Raw genomic sequence first — 16,418 nt, forward strand, 5'->3', positions numbered from 1 at the left:
GGAGAAGGTGGAAAAGATTTTCCTCAGGTTAGAGGTAGCATCTTGAAATTTAGAATGATAGAAAGTGTCTTTAGCAGGGGATACAGAGGAAGAGAAGGTAGTGAGGAGGGAATGAAAGGATGATAGGTCTTCCGGAAGTTTAGTTTTCCCACCATTTTTGCTCAGCTGCCCTGTTCTGTAAATTCGCAATGAGTCACTCAGTCACGGAGCAGGTGGGGAGGGCCGAGCGGGCTGGGAAGAAAGGAGACATTGCGAGTCATAGGATGCGGAAAGGGAGGGGAGTAGGGTCGAAGAGGAGACAGAATGGAGAAGGATTTAGCAGAAGGGAGAGAAGATAGGATAGAAGAGGAGAGACTAGTGGGAGAGAGAGAGTGAAGATTGCGATGGCGCATGACCATCAGCGTAGGGGCTGGGTGGTTAGAGTTGGAGGAAAGGGAGACAGAAAAGGAAACAAAAGTGATCAGAGACCTGGAAGGGGTTTGCAGTGAGATTAGTAGGCAAGCAGCCTCTAGTAAAGATGAGGTCAAGCGTACTGCCTGCCCTGTGAATTGAAGGGGACTGGGAAAGGGTGAGGTCAAGCGTACTGCCTGCCCTGTGAGTTGGAGGGGACTGGGAAAGGGTGAGGTCAAGCGTACTGCCTGCCCTGTGAGTTGGAGGGGACTGGGAAAGGGTGAGGTCAAGCGTACTGCCTGCCCTGTGAGTTGGAGGGGACTGGGAAAGGGTGAGGTCAAGCGTACTGCCTGCCCTGTGAGTTGGAGGGGACTGGGAAAGGGTGAGGTCAAGCGTACTGCCTGCCCTGTGAGTTGGAGGGGACTGGGAAAGGGTGAGGTCAAGCGTACTGCCTGACCTGTGAGTTGGAGGGACTGGGAAAGGGGAGGTCAAGCGTACTGCCTGCCCTGTGAGTTGGAGGGGACTGGGAAAGGGTGAGGTCAAGCGTACTGCCTGACCTGTGAGTTGGAGGGGACTGGGAAAGGTGAGGTCAAGCGTACTGCCTGCCCTGTGAGTTGGAGGGGACTGGGAAAGGGTGAGGTCAAGCGTACTGCCTGCCCTGTGAGTTGGAGGGGACTGGGAAAGGGTGAGGTCAAGCGTACTGCCTGCCCTGTGAGTTGGAGGGGACTGGGAAAGGGTGAGGTCAAGCGTACTGCCTGCCCTGTGAGTTGGAGGGGACTGGGAAAGGGTGAGGTCAAGCGTACTGCCTGCCCTGTGAGTTGGAGGGGACTGGGAAAGGGGAGGTCAAGCGTACTGCCTGCCCTGTGAGTTGGAGGGGACTGGGAAAGGGGAGGTCAAGCGTACTGCCTGCCCTGTGAGTTGGAGGGGACTGGGAAAGGGTGAGGTGAAAATAGGCAAGGAGGGGAAAGAGAGAGTTGGAAATAAATTAATCAAAGTTGGAAATTACGAAGAGCGGCGAGCCATCGTCAGGAAATTAACTTATCAAGGTGTCAAGCTCATTGAGGAATTCTCCAAGGGCACCTGGTGGGTGATAGATGACAACAATGTTAAGCTTGAGTGGACAAGTGACAGTGACAGCATGGAATTCAAATGAGGAGATAGACAGGTGATAGAGGGAGAAAAGAGAAAATCTCCAGTTAGGAGAAATAAGTAGACCTGTGCCACCACCGTGACGACCAGAGAGAAAACATAGTCAGATGAAGAAAGAGCATCTGGAGTAGCCGTGTTCTCTGGGTGATCCACATCTCCGTCAGGGCCAAAAAGTCAAGGTACTGAAGGGCATCATAGACTGAGATGAACTCTGCGTTCTTCACTGCAGACGTTGCCAGAGACCCAGAATTCCACATGGGTTGTGCGCGCAGGGTACACTAAATTAATAGGTTTGCAGCCAAGGGGTGGGGTGCCTGTAAAGCCTACAGGGTGAGGAGTGAACAGGTATAGAAAACACACACAGAGAACATCAGAATATAACTAGGTATGATACTGAAGTGAGAGCGTGGTGTGGAGTCTTCCTCTCTCCTTCCTCGAACAACTCTGCAGAACTCGGCAGAACCGTCTCACTGTACCCCCATGTCATATCTTGAAATATGCAGACAGACGGATTAAAAGTATATTTGCATTGTAATACTTCTAACAGCCAACCTTCTGTGTCCATAACTTCTGGACTTTATAGCGTTCCCAGAAGGCATGGATTATTGAGTCATCATTTTGTCCCTTGTATAGAATTTATTACGCAAGTCTTGGTTCCAATCGTTGAAACATTTTTCTAAGTGTCAGTTGGATAGGCTTTCTGCAAGGTTTTGAATATCTTACCAATCATATGATCATCCTTTTCTGGCTCAAATAGGATCCCCTCAAGATTGCTGTGAAATCCAAAAGATTTCAAATAGAAATGAAGGTGCACGTATTTGAACATATTTACATTGGTCAGTCCAAAATTGCTTTTAAATTTCAAGGAAATACTGTAAATGTATTTTCTGATTACCAATTCATTTACTGTTTCTATGCCTTTAGTTCTTCATGTGGATCCATTTAAAATCGGTAAATTCTGAAAAGCTATCCAAGGATTGTTCCATAGCGTTGTTTAGGGAGTGATATTGGTTCTTGTAGAATATGTTTCATTTTCTTCCATATTGTTATAATGTTCTTAGCTTTATCCTTTGAAAATAAAGATGTAAAAATATTATGGGGAGGAGCATGCGTATCTTCAATATGTACCCATTGTTCCTCTTTAGTGCATTTAATAATGTTCATATTTGAATGACCATTGAACAGCAGTAAATATGATTGATTTTGCATTCAAATCAACATGGTTAACCCAGTGAAGAGGACCCCCAGTGAACACATTAGCAACAGATTAGCCGAGCTAGAATTAACATTACAACCAGTGTTTAATTGAGTATTCAATAAGTATGTATTCTCACAAGGCAAATGTACAGCAAACAACTGCCAGCTGGCTAGCACCACAGGAGGTGAGCAGTAAGACCAGCTACACACAGATCCAGACAGCCTTACTGTCATGTCAATAACTTCTTGGGGCAGAAAAATAACATCAAATGATTAATCATAGAATAAAGTCCACTCTGCATTTGTAGACACTAATTCTGCAGACAGGCTTAAATTGAAGCTGGCCTCTTAAACAACACTTAATAGAATGCATGGGCTCTAGAATGCATGGAGTCTTTAATGCATGGGCTCTAGAATGCATGGAGTCTTTAATGCATGGGCTCTAGAATGCATGGAGTCTTTAATGCATGGGCTCTAGAATGCATGGAGTCTTTAATGCATGGGCTCTAGAATGCATGGAGTCTTTAATGCATGGGCTCTAGAATGCATGGAGTCTAATTGCACGGGCTCTAGAATACATGGAGTCTTTAATGCATGGGCTCTAGAATGCATGGAGTCTTTAATGCATGGGCTCTAGAATGCATGGAGTCTAATGCATGGGCTCTAGAATACATGGAGTCTTTAATGCATGGGCTCTAGAATGCATGGAGTCTTTAATGCATGGGCTCTAGAATGCATGGAGTCTAATGCATGGGCTCTAGAATACATGGATTCTTTAATGCATGGGCTCTAGAATGCATGGAGTCTTTAATGCATGGGCTCTAGAATGCATGGAGTCTTTAATGCATGGGCTCTAGAATGCATGGAGTCTTTAATGCATGAGCTCTAGAATGCATGGACTAGAATGCACTAGAATAGAATACATTTTTCATCAATCACATAAAGGGTCTAGTATTAAAAAAACTCATGATAATGCATATAAAAAAAGCAATAAACGATGTAATAATACGAACAACAACAAGAATAACAGTATTAAAGCTTTCATGACCATATCAACATTCGGTGTATTGGAAAGAAATTCCCAATATACTCTTTGTATAAAAAAAAAAGAAGTGATCAAGTGTCTGCATGGGACAAATAACAGTTCATGTTGTCAGAGGTGGGTTGGGTGTGCCATGTGTTTGATACCATTCACTCAGTTCCAGCCATTACTATGAGTCCGTACTCCCCAATGAAGGTGCCATCTGTGATGAGGAAAGGGGGGATCAGGTCAGGTGGGTGTGCTTCCACAGATTTGGGGCTCAGAGTGGGGGGCAAGTAGCTTTGTCCCAAATCTGTTTGTGCTGTATAGCCAAATACTATTGGTCTAACTGTAAGTCGCTCTGGATAAGAGCGTCTGCTAAATGACATAAATGTCAATGTAATTCATCATTGTCATACCAAACACACCAATAATTCATTGTTTGGCATGCGATGACTATAGGAGTTGGCTCTACAACACAACCAGATCTGGGGCCAGGCTAGGGGCGGAGGGGTGAGGGGTCGGTGTACTCCACAGATTTTGGGTGGTGGCGGTGGGTCTGGGAGGGGGACAGTGGAGGTCCTTGCTGTCAGACTATGTGGCGTATCTCTTGGTCCACTGTTTGGCTATCCTGTCGTGCTCTGGTCTGTTGGTTGTGTACTGGGTGGCGATGCTTCCTACCAGAGGGTCAGCTGTGAGGAGGGAGAACAACATGGATGACATTTTAACCACCATTAAATCACGTCCCATCACATCCATTGGTTGTTTGATTACAGTCAGAAACTGTCACCCCAACTATTCAGATAAATGATTTGCTTCCATTAACTATGATTTTTACAGACTACCTTGATACCTTTAACATCTTAAATGGGAAAAACCCATGAATCATTTTCCATGTCGTGAAGCCCCGTTCATCTCAAGTAGGACACTCTATAATTATATGACATACAAAATAGCAGACACTTTTACAGACATCATGTGAATCAAGTGTTCACAGCAGGCTTGACTAGTACTACAGGAAAGGTGGGTGAAGCAAAATGACAGAGACATATTCCCTTTACAGCACATCACAGTGACACACTCTGACCAGGGGTGTATTCAGGGATGTGCAACCATAGAAATAGAATGAATATAATGGGTGTGGAAGCTCTAACCCTGGCAATCTGACTGGTAAACTCACAGGTACACTCACAATGCCTGCCTGGTATTGTGATGCAATCATTTCCATGGTCTTTTGGAATGTTCTATCAACTGATTCAAACTGACGTGGCTCATTCAATGGAATATATTTTTTATAATGTCAGTTGAGTTGATTCAACAAATCACAGCACAGATTGAAGGGTACACTTCCTGCTTTTACTTCCTGGTATGGGTATACTCCGTATGGCTGCCATTCCACCCATTATACCATCATTGACTTGAATGAAGATGCCCTTTCCATTCATTCTACTTCTATGGGTGGAAAATTCAAAATCATTCAAATGGCAGCCCCCCTGCTGAGCTCCAGGTGCTGGTTGGGTGAGTGGGATCAGGGCCCCAGCGCAGCTAGGCTGAGGTAAAGGGTGAAGAGCTACAGAGCACTGTGCAAGGTCTCCTTGTGGCACCCCAACCCAGACAGCCAGGAATTATACAATTGTGCCTGTGAGGGTTCATTAAGTGTCATTCTGCCCTCTCCTCCTTTAATTAGCTATATCCCATAATATTCCATTGATCCTCTAGACCCCATACTACTGCATGAATAAGGACACCTTAAGGGGAGGGGAGGAGGGGGAGTTGTGGGGGAGTGGGTGGGAGGCTATTTAGACTTGGAGCCCACAGCGACAGCTCCAAACCCACTATGCAATGTGGGAAGGGGTCTGGGAGGGAGGGAGAGGGCCCCCCGAGGGGGGAGGAGGGGAAGTAATGACCAGACTGATGAGAATCCCCTGTGTATAGCCTCGTTATTGTTATTTTATTGTGTTACTTTTTATTACTCAATTTGGTGTTTTTCCCCCATTTTGTGAATTCTTGGTTGGTGAGCGGACCCCAGACCTCACAACCATAAAGGGCAATAGGTTCTAAAACTGATTTAAGTATTATTTTTGGCCAGATCCTAATTGGTATGCCAAAGTTTATGTTCCCTTCGATGGCATAGTTGGCCCTTCTTGCATTGTCTCTCAGATTGTTCACCTTTTTTGGAACACCATTATTCTGGTCTTACTGAGATTTACTGTCAGGGCCCAGGTTTGACAGTATCTGTGCAGAATATCTAGGTGCTGCTGTAGGCCCTGCTTGGTTGGAGACAGAAGCACCAGATCATCAGCAAACAGTAGACATTTGACTTCAGATTCTAGTAGGGTGAGGCCGGGTGCTGCAGACTGTTTTAGTGCCCTCGCCAATTCGTTGATATACATGTTGAAGAGGGTGGGGCTTAAGCTGCATCCCTGTCTCACCCCACGGCCTTGTGGAAAGAAATGTGTTTGTTTTTTGGCCATTTTAACTGCACACTTGTTTGTGTACATGGATTTTATAACGTCGTATGCTTTTCCCCCAACACCACATTCCATCAAATTGTATAGCAGATCCAAAGCCAAATTGAGTGAAACGCGTTTTTGAAGTCAACAAAGCATGAGAAAACTTTGCCTTTGTTTTGTTTGTCAATTAGGGTGTGCAGTGTGAAAAGTTGGTCTGTCGTATGGTAACTTGGTAAAAAGCCAATTTCACATTTGCTCAGTACATCGTTTTCACTGAGGAAATGTACAAGTCTGCTGTTAATGATAATGCAGAGGATTTTCCCAAGGTTGCAGTTGAAGCATTTCCCACAGTAGTTATTGGGGTCAAATTTGTCTCCACTTTTGTGGATTAGGGTTATCAGTCCTTGGTTCCAAATATTGGGGAAGATGCCAGAGCTAAAGATGATGTGAAAAGAGTTTAAGTATAGCCAATTGGAATTTGTTGTCTGTATATTTTATAATTTCATGTAGGATTTCATCAACACCACCTTTTTGGATTGGAGGGTTTGTATTTTGTCCTGTAGTTCATTCAATGTAATTGGAGAATCCAGTGGGTTCTGGTAGTTTTTAATAGCTGATTCTAAGATTTCTAATTGATCATGTATATGTTTATTCTTTGTTATAGAGCCAAAAAGATTTGAGAAGTGGTTTATCCACACATCTCCATTTTGAAAACTCTTCGTGTGGTTGTTTGTTTGTGTTCCAGAAGTGGTTAGATTATATGGATTCTTCAATTACATCGAGATGATTTCTGACGTGCTGTTCCTTCTTTTTCCGTAGTGTATTTCTGTATTGTTTTAGGTGTAGACTCAGGTTTTCTGACACATTCTGACCAGTGTGTCTCTATGTTTTTGGTTGAATAGGTTTGTCAATTTCTTTCTTAGGTTTTAGCATTCTTCATCAAACCATTTGTCATTGTTCTTCATTTTCTTAGGTTGTCTGCTTGGAATTTTTTAATTTGATAAGGAATCTGAAAAGGTCAAGTATACTGTTTAGGCTTTCTACTGCCAAGTTTACACCTTTACTATTACAGTGGAATGTTTTGTCCAGGAATTTGTCTAAAAGGGATTGAATTTGTTGTTGCCTAATTGTTTTTTGGTAGGTTTCTACACACTTTCCTCCCATCTACAGCATTTCTTAATAGCTCCTTTGGCTTTGATGCCTCATGATTGAGTATTGGTCTCTTCAGGTAGACTGTGATTTTACGGTGATCTGATGTGGTGTCAGTGGGCTGACTGTGAACGCTCTGAGAGACTCTGGGTTGAGGTCAGTGATAAAGTAGTCTACAGTACTACAGCCAAGGGATGAGCTGTCGGTGTTTCTACCATAGGAGTCCTCTTGAAGCCTACCATTGGCTATGTACAGACCCAGCATGCGACAAAGCTGCAGGAGTTGTGACCCATTTTTCTTGGTTGTTTTGTAATCGTTGTGTCTAGGGGGGCATATTTGGGAGGGCATACTGTCACCTCCAGGTAGGTGTTTGTCCCCCTGTGTGGTGAGTGTCAGGTTCAGGCATTTAGGTCACCACAGACTAGTACATGTCCCTGGGCCTGGAAATTGTTGATCTCCCCCTCTAGGATGGAGAAGCTGTCATCGTTAAAGTATGGGGATTCTATTGGGGGGATATAGGTAGCACACATGAGGACATTTTTCTCTGATGAGATCATTTCCTGATAAATTTCTCGCCAGATATAAAATGTTCCTGTTTTGAAGAATTTAATAGAATGGGTTAGGTCTGCTCTATACCAGATTAGCATACCTACTGAGTCTCTTCCCTGTTTCACACCTGGTAGTTTGGTGGATGGGACTACCAGCTCTCTGTAACCTGGAGGGCAACCAGTGTCTGTATTTCCAATTTCTTTGATGAAGTCTTGGTTCTTGCTCTTTAGGTTAAAGGCAGATTACCTCAGACCTTGTAAATTCCAGGATGAGATAGTACTTTCTCTCTCGTGTGTCGTGTCTCTCGTGTGTCGTCTCTCACACGCGCTCCCTCTCTCTCAATTTCAATTTAATGGCTTTATTGGCATGGGAAACTTATGTGTACATTGCCAAAGCAAGTGAAATAGATAATAAAAGTGAGAGACACTTCTCTCGAGTCTCTCTGTCTGTTTGGTTGATTGGGGTATCACTCACCAGGGTTGCAGTCAGTGAGCAGGGAGCAGATGGACAGCAGCACCTTGGAGATGGTGAGGGCGGGGCTCCAGTTGTCCTTCAGGATGTCCAGACAGATCACACCCTGACTGTTGATGTTACAGTGGTAGATCCTGGTACGGAATGTCACCTAGGAAACAACAAAGTACATCTATATCAATACACTCTGGGGTTTATGTGCTCTTTCCAGTCCTTGGGGAGCTGAGCATCTCTTTGTGCCAGTAACACAGAAGAAGCAGAGTGAAAAATAACAGGAAGACAAGAGACCACACATCCTTAGGGAGCCACCTCCGACCTCTGGGGGGTGCAGCCTTCCACTGACTCACTCACTCACTCACTCACTCCCTAGCTGACTCACTCACTCCCTAGCTGACTCACTCACTCACTCACTCCCTAGCTGACTCACTCACTCACTCCCTAGCTGACTCACTCACTCACTCACTAGCTGACTCACTCACTCACTAGCTGACTCACTCACTCTCAATCACTTAATGAGTGATTAACCATGCTGGCCTGCTTGTGGAAACTGTGCTCCAAAAAAGCTGCATAATCTCCCAGGCTATCCCAAGGTGTGGAGGGGACCTGCTGGTCTAGTCTGTGGTATTTGTGTACCCTGTTCCTTCCTTTCTTCCTTCCTGCCTGCCCGCTCGCCCTCCCAACCCAACCCAACCCAACCCTCTAAATACACCTATACTGTCTTCAACAAAGATCTCAGCGATCACTGCCTCATTGCCTGCATCCGTAATGGGTCAGCGGTCAAATGACCTCCACTCATCACTGTCAAACGCTCCCTGAAACACTTCAGCGAGCAGGCCTTTCTAATTGACCTGGTCGGGGTATCCTGGAAGGATATTGATCTCATCCCGTCATTAGAGGATGCCTGGATATTTTTTTTAAATGCCTTCCTAACCATCTTAAATAAACATGCCCCATTCAAGAAATTTACTATGGCGTTCTGCATTAGCATCGAACAGCCCCCGTGATATGCAGCTGTTCAGGGAAGCTAGAAACCATTATACACAGGCAGTTAGAAAAGCCAAGGCTAGCTTTTTCAAGCAGAAATTTGCTTCCTGCAACACTAACTCAAAAAAGTTCTGGGACACTGTAAAGTCCATGGAGAATAAGAACACCTCCTCCCAGCTGCCCACTGCACTGAAGATAGGAAACACTGTCACCACTGATAAATCCACCATAATTGAGAATTTCAATAAGCATTTTTCTACGGCTGGCCATGCTTTCCACCTGGCTACTCCTACCCCGGTCAACAGCACTGCACCCCCACAGCAACTCGCCCAAGCCTTCCCCATTTCTCCTTCTCCCAAATCCGTTCAGCTGATGTTCTGAAAGAGCTGCAAAATCTGGACCCCTACAAATCAGCCGGGCTAGACAATCTGGACCCTTTCTTTCTAAAATGATCTGCCGAAATTGTTGCCACCCCTATTACTAGCCTGTTCAACCTCTCTTTCGTGTCGTCTGAGATTCCCAAAGATTGGAAAGCAGCTGCGGTCATCCCCCTCTTCAAAGGCGGGGACACTCTTGACCCAAACTGCTACAGACCTATATCTATCCTACAATGCCTTTCTAAGGTCTTCGAAAGCCGAGTCAACAAACAGATTACCGACCATTTCGAATCTCACCATACCTTCTCTGCTATGCAATCTGGTTTCAGAGCTGGTCATGGATGCACCTCAGCCACGCTCAAGGTCCTAAACGATATCTTAACCGCCATCGATAAGAAACATTACTGTGCAGCCGTATTCATTGATCTGGCCAAGGCTTTCGACTCTGTCAATCACCACATCCTCATTGGCAGACTAAACAGCCTTGGTTTCTCAAATGATTGCCTCCCCTGGTTCACCAACTACTTCTCTGATAGAGTTCAGTGTGTCAAATCGGAGGGTCTGCTGTCCGGACCTCTGGCAGTCTCTATGGGGGTGCCACAGGGTTCAATTCTTGGACCGACTCTCTTCTCTGTATACATCAATGAGGTTGCTCTTGCTGCTGGTGAGTCTCTGATCCACCTCTACGCAGACGACACCATTCTGTATACTTCTGGCCCTTCTTTGGACACTGTGTTAACAACCCTCCAGTCAAGCTTCAATGCCATACAACTCTCCTTCCGTGGCCTCCAATTGCTCTTAAATACAAGTAAAACTAAATGCATGCTCTTCAACCGATCACTACCTGCACCTGCCCACCTGCCCAACATCACTACTCTGGACGGCTCTGACTTAGAATACGTGGACAACTACAAATACTTAGGTGTCTGGTTAGACTGTAAACTCTCCTTCCAGACCCATATCAAACATCTCCAATCCAAAGTTAAATCTAGAATTGGCTTCCTATTTCGCAACAAAGCATCCTTCACTCATGCTGCCAAACATAACCTTGTAAAACTGACCATCCTACCAATCCTCGACTTTGGCGATGTCATTTACAAAATAGCCTCCAATACCCTACTCAACAAATTGGATGCAGTCTATCACAGTGCAATCCGTTTTGTCACCAAAGCCCCATATACTACCCACCATTGCGACCTGTACGCTCTCGTTGGCTGGCCTTCGCTTCATACTCGTCGCCAAACCCACTGGCTCCAGGTCATCTACAAGACCCTGCTAGGTAAAGTCCCCCCTTATCTCAGCTCACTGGTCACCATAGCATCTCCCACCTGTAGCACACGCTCCAGCAGGTATATCTCTCTAGTCATCCCCAAAACCAATTCTTTCTTTGGCCGCCTCTCCTTCCAGTTCTCTGCTGCCAATGACTGGAACGAACTACAAAAATCTCTGAAACTGGAAACACTTATCTCCCTCACTAGCTTTAAGCACCAACTGTCAGAGCAGCTCACAGATTACTGCACCGGTACATAGCCCACCTATAATTTAGCCCAAACAACTACCTCTTTCCCTACTGTATTTAATCTATTTATTTATTTTGCTCCTTTGCACCCCATTATTTTTATTTCTACTTTGCACATTCTTCCATTGCAAATCTACCATTCCAGTGTTTTACTTGCTATATTGTATTTACTTTGCCACCATGGCCTTTTTTTGCCTTTACCTCCCTTATCTCACCTCATTTGCTCACATCGTATATAGACTTGTTTATACTGTATTATTGACTGTATGTTTGTTTTACTCCATGTGTAACTCTGTGTCGTTGTATGTGTCGAACTGCTTTGCTTTATCTTGGCCAGGTCGCAATTGTAAATGAGAACTTGTTTTCAACTTGCCTACCTGGTTAAATAAAGGTGAAATAAATAAATCAAATAAACCCAGCGGGAGGTCTGTCTCTCAGATCAGCAGATATGTTTCCTTTAATCCTCAGTCAGCAGAGGGCAGAGAGAGAAGAAGAAAGGTAGAGAAAGTGACTGAGGGAGAGAAAGAGAGAGAGAGAGAGAGAGAAGAAGAAAGGTTAGAGATGACGACAGCCAGAGAGAAGCCACACATCCTGAGGCAATCACTAAACTAAACGGTCTCAGGGCTGATCCCCAATCAACACACCTGCATAGATTATTTTCTCAATAATCACTGAACAGAGCTCAGAGACGATATTCATCTGCACATATTATTTTCTCAATACCACTGAACACATAACATAACACTGGCAATACACAGTTTCTATACCGAGTATTGTCAAACCAGACAGTCTTTCCTGAGACATTGTGCATTATACTGTATGTCCATTGTGCTGCACACAATTTAAACTTAGTCTTGAGTGATGCATGCCAAGATATACCAGAGACAAGGGACTGTTGATATTGCAACTACACAACTCAAAAGCCGGTTCACCAGTATGAAAGAAATCGCAAACGGCTTGTCTGCTAAAAATGACAATCTGTTTGGATCTGCCAATTTAGCATCTGTCCCGTATCCAGACGACCTGTCCCCAGAGCTTCCTATACAGTTCATCTCTTTCCATAACGCGATGAGGTCGGCAATTGAGGAGAACGAGAGGCCCCAGTAAAGACGTTACAGAACTGCTGTATTTAAAGCACAACTCCCTTCTGCACAGTTTCCCTGATGTTGATATGGCTGGTTTTACCATCCCCGTCACTGTCGTTTCTGTGGAGAGATCATTTTCTCAAATAAAACTCAGAAATAACGACCTAAGAAGCATTAGGCTCTCAGTCTGCTTTTGAACACCTGAGAAAGCTCCACTCATTGCACTGGTGCCCTCATAGCCTTGACCACGGCATTTATTCACTGATATCCCCTCATGGGGCGGCAGGTAGCCTAGTGGTTAGAGCGTTGGACTAGTAACTGAAAGGTTGCAAGAATGAATCCCCGAGCTGACAAGGTAAAAATCGGTTGTTCTGACCCTGAGCAAGGGAGTTAACCCACTATTCCTAGGTCGTCATTAAAAATAAGAATTTGTTCTTAACTGACTTGCCTAGTTAAATAAAGCTAATATATATATATATATATATATATATATTTCACTTTTTCAGTCACATTCCTGAAGCCCAAGAGTAGTACTTGTTTAAATTCAAAAGGATTATAAATTACTTTTGGAGGATTACTGTAAAAATGATTTATTCCATTTAAAAAAGACATCGATGACAGGTGCATGGGACCCCAGAGCTCGTGGGCCAACCCCACCTTGCGGGGGTGTCTGGTATGCCAGTGAACAGAGCCCAGAAAGTTTATTCACCAGCTTCTCTCTGTCGGTTGTTATTTTCTTCTATTCAAATCTCTGGGTTCGAGTCCAGGCTCAGTCGCAGCCGGCTGCGACCGGGAGGTCCATGGGGCGACGCACAATTGGCCTAGCGTCGTCCGGGTTAGGGAGGGCTTGGCCGGTAGGGACATCCTGTCTCATCGCGCACTAGCGACTCCTGTGGGGTGCCGGGCGCAGTGCATGCTAACCAGGCCGCTAGGTGTACGGTGTTTCCTCCGACACGTTGGTGCGGCTGGCTCCCGGGTTGGATGCGCACTGTGTTAAGAAGCAGTGCGGCTTGGTTGGGTTTCGGAGGACGCATGGCTTTCGACCGTCGTCTCTCCCAAGCCCGTATGGGAGTTGTAGCGATGAGACAAGATAGTAACTCAAATCCTTCTGTTCACCTGATTTAGAATTCCTCACAATCAAATGTAGACCGCATTATCTACCAAGAGAACTCTCTTCGATTATAATCACAGCCGTATATATCCCCCCCCAAGCAGACACATCGATGGCTCTGAACGAACTTTATTTAACTCTTTGCAAACTGGAAACCATTTATCCGGAGGCTGCATTCATTGTAGCTGGGGATTTTAACAAGGCTAATCTGAAAACAAGTTAAATTTTATCAGCATATCGATTGCGCAACCAGGGGTGGAAAGACCTTGGATCATTGTTACTCTAACTTCCGCGACGCATATAAGGCCCTGCCCCGCCCCCCTTTCGGAAAAGCTGACCACGACTTCATTTTGTTGATCCCTGCCTACAGACAGAAACTAAAACAAGAGGCTCCCACGCTGAGGTCAGTCCAACGCTGGTCCGACCAAGCTGACTCCACACTCCAAGACTGCTTCCATCACGTGGACTGGGAGATGTTTCGTATTGCGTCAGATAACAATATTGACGAATACGCTGATTCGGTGTGCGAGTTCATTAGAACGTGCGTTGAAGATGTCGTTTCCATAGCAACGATTAAAACATTCCCTAACCAGAAACCGTGGATTGATGGCAGCAATCGCGTGAAACTGAAAGCGCGAACCACTGCTTTTAATCAGGGCAAGGTGTCTGGTAACATGACCGAATACAAACAGTGCAGCTATTCCCTCCGCAAGGCTATCAAACAAGCTAAGCGTCAGTACAGAGACAAAGTAGAATCTCAATTCAACGGCTCAGACAGAAGAGGCATGTGGCAGGGTCTATACAGTCAATCACGGACTACAGGAAGAAATCCAGCCCAGTCACGGACCAGGATGTCTTGCTCCCAGGCAGACTAAATAACTTTTTTGCCCGCTTTGAGGACAATACAGTGCCACTGACACGGCCTGCAACGAAAACATGCGGTCTCTCCTTCACTGCAGCCGAGGTGAGTAAGACATTTAAACGTGTTAACCCTCGCAAGGCTGCAGGCCCAGACGGCATCCCCAGCCGCGCCCTCAGAGCATACGCAGACCAACTGGCCAGTGTGTTTACGGACATATTCAATGAATCCCTATACCAGTCTGCTGTTCCCACATGCTTCAAGAGGGCCACCATTGTTCCTGTTCCCAAGAAAGCTAAGGTAACTGAGCTAAACGACTACCGCCCCGTAGCACTCACTTACGTCATCATGAAGTGCTTTGAGAGACTAGTCAAGGACCATATCACCTCCACCCTACCTGACACCCTAGACCCACTCCAATTTGCTTACCCCCCAAATAGGTCCACAGACGATGCAATCTCAACCACACTGCACACTGCCCTAACCCATCTGGACAAGAGGAATACCTATGTGAGAATGCTGTTCATTGACTACAGCTCGGCATTCAACACCATAGTACCCTCCAAGCTCGTCATCAAGCTCGAGACCCTGGGTCTCGACCCCGCCCTGTGCAACTGGGTACTGGACTTCCTGACGGGCCGCCCCCAGGTGGTGAGGGTAGGCAACAACATCTCCTCCCCGCTGATCCTCAACACTGGGGCCCCACAAGGGTGCGTTCTGAGCCCTCTCCTGTACTCCCTGTTCACCCACGACTGCGTGGCCACGCACGCCTCCAACTCAATCATCAAGTTTGCGGACGTCACAACAGTGGTAGGCTTAATTACCAACAACAACGAGACGGCCTACAGGGAGGAGGTGAGGGCCCTCGGAGTGTGGTGTCAGGAAAATAACCTCACACTCAACGTCAACAAAACTAAGGAGATGATTGTGGACTTCAGGAAACAGCAGAGGGAACACCCCCCTATCCACATCGATGGAACAGTAGTGGAGAGGGTAGCAAGTTTTAAGATCCTCGGCATACACATCACAGACAAACTGAATTGGTCCACTCACACAGACAGCATCGTGAAGAAGGTGCAGCAGCGCCTCTTCAACCTCAGGAGGCTGAAGAAATTCGGCTTGTCACCAAAAGCACTCACAAACTTCTACAGATGCACAATCGAGAGCATCCTGGCGGGCTGTATCACCGCCTGGTACGGCAACTGCTCCGCCCTCAACTGTAAGGCTCTCCAGAGGGTAGTGAGGTCTGCACAACGCATCACCGGGGGCAAACTACCTGCCCTCCAGGACACCTACACCACCCGATGTTACAGTTACATAAAGATCATCAAGGACATCAACCACCCGAGCCACTGCCTGTTCACCCCGCTATCATCCAGAAGGCGAGGTCAGTACAGGTGCATCAAAGCTGGGACCGAGAGACTGAAAAACAGCTTCTATCTCAAGGCCATCAGACTGTTAAACAGCCACCACTAACATTGAGTGGCTGCTGCCAACACACTGACACTGACTCAACTCCAGCCACTTTAATAATGGGAATTGATGGGAAATGATGTAAATATATCACTAGCCACTTTAAACAATGCTACCTTATATAATGTTACTTACCCTACATTATTCATCTCATATGCATACGTATATACTGTACTCTATATCATCGACTGTATCCTTATGTAATACATGTATCACTAGCCACTTTAACTATGCCACTTTGTTTACATACTCATCTCATATGTATATACTGTACTCGATACCATCTACTGTATCTTGCCTATGCTGCTCTGTACCATCACTCATTCATATATCCTTATGTACATATTCTTTATCCCCTTACACTGTGTATAAGACAGTAGTTTTGGAATTGTTAGTTAGATTACTTGTTGGTTATTAATGCATTGTCGGAACTAGAAGCACAAGCATTTCGGTACACTCGCATTAACATCTGCTAACCATGTGTATGTGACAAATAAAATTGGATTTGATTTGATTTAACTACTAACAATTGGTAACCACGAAATTGGGGAGAAAAGGGAGTAAAAAAATAAAATTAAAATAAAGTTATTTCAAAACCTTCCAGCTCTCAAAATATCTTCTCCTTGGCAAG

At 45.4% G+C, this 16,418-nt stretch overlaps 1 protein-coding gene across 1 annotated transcript in view; it reads right to left on the reverse strand.

Moving 5' to 3' along the window:
- Window positions 1-3,102: 3,102 nt before the first annotated feature.
- LOC112264606 (ubiquitin-conjugating enzyme E2 E2) overlaps window positions 3,103-16,418 on the reverse strand; it is a 55,208-nt gene continuing 41,892 nt past the window's right edge. The window contains exons 5-6 of the mRNA XM_024441327.2: window positions 8,383-8,530; window positions 3,103-4,449 (exon numbers count right to left, since the gene is read on the reverse strand). Coding sequence (XP_024297095.1) covers window positions 4,352-4,449; window positions 8,383-8,530 — 246 coding nt within the window. The 3' untranslated portion in view covers window positions 3,103-4,351. The remainder of the gene's footprint in view (window positions 4,450-8,382; window positions 8,531-16,418) is intronic.

The sequence above is a fragment of the Oncorhynchus tshawytscha genome, linkage group LG13 (assembly GCF_018296145.1).
Source record: "Oncorhynchus tshawytscha isolate Ot180627B linkage group LG13, Otsh_v2.0, whole genome shotgun sequence".
NCBI lineage: Eukaryota > Metazoa > Chordata > Actinopteri > Salmoniformes > Salmonidae > Oncorhynchus > Oncorhynchus tshawytscha.